Source organism: Cebus imitator, unplaced genomic scaffold (assembly GCF_001604975.1).
Source record: "Cebus imitator isolate Cc_AM_T3 unplaced genomic scaffold, Cebus_imitator-1.0 Scaffold114, whole genome shotgun sequence".
In the NCBI taxonomy this organism is placed as follows: domain Eukaryota; kingdom Metazoa; phylum Chordata; class Mammalia; order Primates; family Cebidae; genus Cebus; species Cebus imitator.
In genome coordinates, this window is record NW_016107429.1 from 3,476,222 (window position 1) to 3,484,201 (window position 7,980).

Sequence of the window (7,980 nt, forward strand, 5' to 3'; positions counted from 1 at the left end):
ACACGGTCTGAATTTTCATGCATTGGGGATTCTTTGATGTTTCTAAGCACACAATTCTGGGAATATTAAAGAAGAAAGGTAAGAGTAGGAAGGTTAAAAAGGGGTCATAATAATCTACTCTCTATAGTGAAGATTAATTTAATCAACTGGGTTTTACATTCTTAGAATACTTAACTGTTAATCAGGCACAGAATAGAAATAATAGTTCCAATATGGAGAGGAGATAGGGAGAAGCAAAAGAAGTTAAGTCATTCTGGCTTGCTTAAAAAAGGCATATTTGAGGACAACAGACTACAGAATAGGGGAGAAGAAGGCTAAGCCTATGATAATACAAATTTATGTTTCTATAGCTCTTGGGAGGTTATAGAGCACATTTACATAGATCATTCAACTAATTCTTACAACAATCCTGTACTGAAACTGGGACCCAGAGATATTAGTTAACTTACCCAAAGTCACATAGGTAGTAAGTGGCAGAGCCGGGACTCGAACCCAGGTCTTCTGATTCCTCCTGTGCATTTCCAGCTCCCCTGGAGCTGAAGCAGGGGCAAAAAGGGAGGTGGAAGTAATTTGCCCAAGACCAGCCTTGCCCTCTCCCCTTCTTTCAAAGGCCAAGCAGAGCAGACATTCAACTCAGAGATCCCTTTTCACCAAATCCTTTCAGGATAAAGCACAGTATCTGTGAAAATGTTTTTCAGCCTTGGGTCCAAGAATGGCAAAAGTTGTGAACAATATCATAAGATTTTTTTGGTTATACTTTGCCATTTACATGAAATTCATTGGAACCTCAAAGCATAGTAATTCTCATTTCAGAATATAAAACATTTTTATAATGAAAATTAATTAAAGCAGTTTGCTTAAAAATTTTTGCTTAGCAGTTTCTGTCAAAACTTTGGAATTATACTATTTAAAAAATTTTTTGAAAGCTGCCTAAGAAACAAGACACCAAATCTACCTGTAGCCTGCTGTGACCACTTTTTTCCTATCTTAATCATCTTCTCTCAGTGATTATTTTCATTAATGCAAGTACAGTCATTAGAATAGATAGGAAATTCACATAGTCTTTTCATGGACATTTAAAATATTTCCAATGAACAGGAAAGGGTAGGCATCACTACCTTGAGATGTAAATTTTATATTTATTTTAAATTATGCCTAAAATTTTTAAATGTCGCCTTTTATGATTAAGCTTCTATAACAAAATTTAGACTTTCTAGTCTCTAGCTCTTTAATTTTTCTTAAATGAATTATATATTTTAATTTCCCATCTTAATCATTTATGTTTCTAATGAGTTTTAAACACATTTAATGAGAAATTTTATTTCCTTTGCTAATTTCCAAAAAATACAATATAAGTGAACTGGGCATATGACCAATGTTTTATTATTTCTAGATCTTTTTGTAATAAGTTCCAATACATATCAGTCTCTAAAAGTCCTTCCATTTATGAGAACCACTACTAGTATGACAAGTGCAAAGTAAGCATTTACAATAATCAGGGCATACAAAAGATCAACCAGATATGTCAATATATTTGTGCCTAAATCTTTTAGAGGCTTTCTAAACTGTAAATGATGCTCTATTTATCCAGACTTCATTTGGGCACTAGTCCTAACTGGGTTGGAAAATATGTACCCTAATACATAAAAGCCACATGACAGCCATAAGATGAATATAAAGGCAAACACATGGAAAACAAAATAAAAGAGAAACAGAGTGAGGAAGAGGAGCTTAGATAAGGAGAAAAAAGAGAGAAACAGGGAGAACAAAAAGGAAGAAAATAAACAGTTCACCTAAAATTCACTGAAAATTTAAAGTACCAATACCCTTAACCCCTTGATATGTCTCCTTTTTCCAATTGCTTTAATACTTTGATATCATACTCTAAAAATCTAATCACATCTAACATGCTTTTGGGTAGTGATGGTCAAATTCAGGATTTCCTAATAATATTTATATTATCTGATCACTTTAAGAGAAAAAATATACTAGTGTACATTCTCCACATTATTTTCAGCCTTATTAAGTGTTTTCAAGATAAGATGGTCACTAGTGTCCTAAGTCATTCGTTAAGTGGTACCAAAACAATGGTTACCAACACTTTAGAAAAATTACATGTCCTTAAATTTTATAGTGTGAATCATACAGAACTAAAATTAAACTGACTTCTAATATCTTTGCTTTAATAATCATGACCAAGAGGGTTGATCCTAATTTCCTAATTACACAATCTGGGAAAAGTGAGCATAATCAGGCATGATAAAAGATGGCAATTAAGGTTAATAGAAGTTTTTGAAAGGTCAATATTGGGCTTCCCAAATTACTTCCTAAACTATCTCGTTCACTCATCATGCTATTAATATGTAAAACTATAATCAAGGCCCATGCCAGCAATGGTTCCCAGACTGGTACCATCTCAGTGTCATGACAGCCTTAACAATATTAGGTAGCTTCTGATGGGTAAAAAACATATCTTCTACGTCTCTTATATCCTTTTAATCCCTTGAGCATATAGGCCAATCTATTTTTCTAAAGTAGCTTTGGTACAAAAATAACTCAAAGAATTTTATTAAAAAGCTATCATATTAAGCTGTCATGTAGGGGCTAGATGTCTGAAGAAGGACTTTTCAGTAATAAGGGTGACCACCAGGAATACACCATCATTCAACAAATAATTACTGATCTCCTTCCACTGTTTTAGCTAACAACCCAATTCATGTACTAACTTAAAATTCTGATACTATTAAGATTTAAAAGAGATGGTACTTATAGTATGTATCTACTGATTATTTATAGAGCTCCTTTGCATGAGTTCACTTTAAGATCTCTCAAATGAACTCTGGAATTTGATCTAACAGTATCACACCTAATCTGATTTATCAACTGGTATCAGGAAAGTAAAAATAAGAGATCACGAGCAGTTAAGTATTAATAAGACTTTGTTTTTTAGAAGGTTCTGAATAACAAGCTTTTAATGAATTAAAATACTATTCAAAGGCTTGAGAGACAACACAGTAGCCTATTAGTAAAAGAGCAATATAAATGTTGATACAAAGCAGAAATTGTGGTCTTTTAGGAGGCCTCTTCTTCATTTAAAAATGTACATATACCCAATAGAATTTACTAGTTTTGACACTTTTTTCTTTTCTTTTTTTTTAAGAGATATGGTCTTGCTTTGTTGACAGGCTGGAGTACAGTGGGGAAATCATAGCTCACTGCAAACTTGAACTCCTGGACTCAGGAAATTCTCCCACCTCAGCCTCCTGAGTAGCTAGGACTACAGGTGTGTCTCACCTCACCTAGCTAATTTTTAATTTTATTTATTTATTTATTTATTATTTTTGTAGAGTCAGGGTCTTGCTATGTTGCCCAAGCTGGTCTCAAATGATCCTCCTGTCTTGGCATCCCAGTGTTGAGACTATAGACATGAGCCACTATGCCCAGCCCAACCCTTTTTTTGATTTAGTAGCCAATGCCAGCTTAATGACAAAAAAAGAAAATGGAATTTCAGGTTTTGGCTTAAATTATTGTGGAAGAACAAATACAAAACGTAAAGAAATGATGAAAATACCTCACTGCTGGGACATATAAACTTCATGTAGGTTATCAGGTAAGAATTACAAAAGAAAAGACAGCAATATTAGAAAAGCTATAATGGGAATCTTCATAAATAAGAATTTCTGAAAGCTAATAGATAAAAGTTTCCAGAATTAGTTAAAATAAAAGATCAGTGAGTTACATATAATTATATATAAAATAAAATCTTTATTTGTATGCAATAAAATAGTATTATTAATGGCACAAGTACTTAAAAGGGACAAATTTCAGGAATATATTTTCTCTTATTATTCACAGAAGAGTCCTGAAATGTGATTGAGGAGACGTTTCTGTTTATATACTTAATCTCTATTTATAACACAAAAATTCCACATTATTAGAGATTTGGAAACTCTAAAACAATGTATTCCAGAGATAAATCTTTACCCATGTTACAGATGAGAAATTTGAAAACTAGAAATATAAAAAAAAGAGTTACAATGGTTTCCAAGTATTTCCTGTAGACATTCTATATCAGGTTCTATACAGAGGAAAAAATAATTCCATGAGAAAATAGTTTTGTGAAACATATACATTATATATTTCCCTCAGAGATTTAAAATACATATTAACTTGTTATTGACTCAAAGAAGTCCTGTAATCAAAAAATGTACTTAATTTTTTTTTAATTAACATTTTCCGAATTTGTTTAACCATGAAGTAGAACTAATGTTCTCAGAACACACTTAGAAAACCCCAAGCAGGGTGGATGAGGCGAGAATAATTATGTACAAAAAAATAATAACTTTTGTATTCTTATGATGGTCTGTGTTGCTTACTAGAACCTCTTCATTATGTTTACTCTTATTAACTATATGAGCTTTTTAGGGCAAATAAAATGTACTCACTGTTGCAGTACTTCCTTTCCCTTCTGAATGGAGCTCTCAGCCAATGACAGACCACTAAAGGAGTTATTTCAAGCCAAAATGTAAAACTCTTGCCAGTAGTTCCCAAGTTTAATGGAGCTGGAAGCTCTATAACACCAGAATGTTTCTCACAAGGAAACAGATCAACTCCGCTCTTTTACTAGAGGTATGACAGTGAAACCCATTATACATGATTCTACAATAAACAGCACAGGTCCAGTAAAGTTCAATAAATTAAGATCAGTAGTAAGAGGAGCCCAAATACATCAAAAGATACCACTCACCAGAGGTAAAAAGAAAATGAAGGTTAAAAATAAAAAGGCCAAAAGGATATAATGTACAGGAAACAATGGAAATTGAGAGGTGATTAATAAGACAATAAAAGAATAAATAGAAATAGTATTAAGTAGAATACACAGAGGATTTAAAAAGAGAATGAACAACTGATAACTCATTATGGTATGCAATCAAATATGTATCCATAAGTCCACTTTTAGTCCATCACCATCAAGGTTCACCATCACTGACTATGAAAGAGAGAAGCTGCACTGAGTGAGTTCCATTTGAAGGGGGAATAAAGTCTATGGTAAAATGAACAACATTACTTTTCTGCTTTTTTAGATGCAGATGAAAGAAGCTCAGAAATTAATCAGAAACTAAAACAGAATTGTGTGTGTGTGTGTGTGTGTGTGTGTGTGTGTGTGTATTCAACAAGGATGCTTTTTCAGATTTATAAAAAATATTTAAAATATATTGACATGAGTGTTAAGATACATGCCCAATAGAGGACTACATCTTTGAGACCATAGAAATAAGACAAAACAAAAATATCCTTCAGCTCCACTTATTTTACTACTTTATTTCCTGTGCACTGACTATATTAGGAAGTCTTCTACATATATTTCCAAAAGAATGGTAAAATTCAGTACAGTCTGAAATTACAGCTTTAAAAGTATCTATAAGTAAAACAAATGAAAAGATAAAATTTGCATTTCGAAGAGAACAAGTCTTAGGACTACTGAACCAAAAGTATCAAAGGAATAAATAAGATTGCCTGAACAATTCCAGCCCCATTCAGTTGTAACTCTCACTCATGATGGATGCTTCCTTAAGACTATGCTGAAGGAAAAATCAATCTATTATATAGTATTGGATATATAGGTAAAGTATTGTAAATATATTTCTTAATTAACCAATGCCATATATTCAGAAGTCCATACTTTAGGTTACCATTAATAAAGGGAAGATTTAGGTGATAAAATATTAATGTAATAGTTTCTGGTATTATTCATGTATCCAAAAAAAAAAAAAAGAATGCTGTGGGCCTGGTGAGGTGGCTCACGCCTCTAATCCCAGCACTTTGGGAGGCTGAGGCGGGGATCACCTAAGGCAAGGAGTTTGAGAACAGCCTGGCCTGCATGGCAAAACCCTGTCTCTACTAAAAATACAAAAATTAGGTGGGTGTGGTAGCACGCATCTGTAATCCCAGCTACTAGGGAGGCTAAGGCAGAAGAATCACTTGAACCCGGAGGCAGAAGGAGATGGAGGTTGCAGTAAGCAGAGATTGCATCATTGCATTCCAGCCTGGGCAATAAGAGCAAAACTCCATCTCAAAACAAAAGAAAACAAACAAACGAAAAAAGCAGGGCGCCATGGCTCACACCTGTAATCCCAGCATTTTGGGAGGCCTAGATGGGAGGATCGCCTGAGGTCAGGAGTTCAAGACTAGCCTGACCAACATGGCAAAACCCTGTCTCTACTAAAAATACAAAAATTAGCCAGGCATGGTAGCGCACACCTGTAATCCCAGCTACTCAGGAGGCTGAGCCAGGACAATCGCTTGAACCCGGGAGGTGGAAGTTGCAGCGAGCCGAGATTGCACAATTGCACTCCAGCCTGGGCAACAAGAAGAGCAAGACTCTGTCTCAAAAAAAAAAAAAAAAAAAAGAAAAAGAAAAAGAAAGCTGCAGATTTTTCAAACCTAATACCTAATTTGTTTTAATCTAGCATTTTCCAAATTTGTATAACCATGAAGTGGAACTAATGTCCACATAGTAATAGTTAAATAATTTGAGGCTTAAATTATTTTATGAATTGTAATTAAAGTTAAAAACAGATGCATTATTATTAAAATAACTTTAAAAAGAATGACGGCATGTGTTAGGTAATATCCTGCCATGTTATTTCACTTTAAGATTTACTTCACCTTCAGAAAAAAGAAACATAATAATATAATCTACACTTTCATTGCTCAATAAAGGAAAATTCAGGATACCCAGAAACCATTTAAATATGTTTTTACATGTAGTTTCTTTAAATAGATCCTATGTTATCAGATATTATAATTCAAACAATACTTTGTACCGTTTATTAAAACACATATTATTAGTATTAATTTAAATAGTCAATTAAAATGTCCTCATTGAATAATACAGCTAGGTCAAAACTAAATCTCAAGTTTTTCATAATATTCCATTAGGCTTAGCTATCACAAACTGAATTTGGATTTTAAGGATTAGATATGAACTAATTTTAAGGTAACATTTATGCATTTGGAATACACTTATGAATAAATGTTTTGTCCTCTGTGTTAGCAGGTTTTATATCTCCAGCAAAGTGTTTCTGTATAATCCATAACCTCCCTCAAAAATTGTAAAAGGCTGGGTGATAGATGGCAAATAAATAAATGAGGCACCATCTAATACAATCAAACTTTACTAAAAGAAAGCTTAACGACACTGCATGGAATCCCTAAGTTCCATGTACCATGATTTGAAAATTATGTTCTTAAATGGGACTAGCCATAGAGTTTCCTTCTGATTTATTCATTTATATTGCAAAAGAAAATGAGCACTGCTCACATGGCAATCTCTGAAAGTTTCCCAAAATATGTGTGGTGGAAGAAGATGTATTTCAGTGACCTTAACCAGTAAGTATGGAAAATTATAATCGCTAACTTAAGAACTTATCAGTAAAATAGAAAAATCTTCTGGACTATGATCACATAGGTGCTTATACTGTTTACTAAACATTAATTGACAAAACCTCACTGCTAAATAATTCTAATCTTCCTTTGAGGTCAATGGCTTTTATAAAAATCCTTTTTTGGAATAATTTATAGCTTTTTACTCATATTATTTGAATTTGAAAAGGTAATTTTCAAATGTGCTTCCCAGGATGACATTATAAAATAATGTGTGTAGCAAGTTACTTCAAAACTAAAACGCGAGACTGATAGATCTTCATTTTAAAGTATGCCAGCATGAAAATATACACATAATTATCATAAAAAAACAGAACCCAAACCCTCCTAAAAACAAATTTTACCTTTTAAATAGATAAAATATATAGATAAGAACTCTTTAAAGAGATAAAATTGGCCGGGCGCGGTGGCTCAAGCCTGTGATCCCAGCACTTTGGGAGGCCGAGGCGGGTGGATCACGAGGTCAAGAGATCGAGACCATCCTGGTCAACATGGTGAAACCCCGTCTCTACTAAAAATACAAAAACATTAGCT

General features: G+C 33.3%; 1 protein-coding gene across 11 annotated transcripts in view; it reads right to left on the bottom strand.

Moving 5' to 3' along the window:
• The window catches only part of TDRD3 (tudor domain containing 3), a 183,519-nt gene that overhangs the window by 26,789 nt on the left and 148,750 nt on the right, over nt 1–7,980 (bottom strand). For 3 of the 11 annotated variants that reach the window (XR_001828155.2, XR_001828156.2, XM_037742106.1), the window contains exon 13: nt 450–536. The exons of the other annotated variants lie outside the window; for them this stretch is intronic. Coding sequence is in view for 1 of the 3 variants with exons in the window: in XM_037742106.1 (XP_037598034.1) it covers nt 456–536 (81 nt within the window). In the remaining 2 variants the exon portion in view is untranslated. The remainder of the gene's footprint in view (nt 1–449; nt 537–7,980) is intronic. 11 annotated transcript variants of the gene reach the window in all.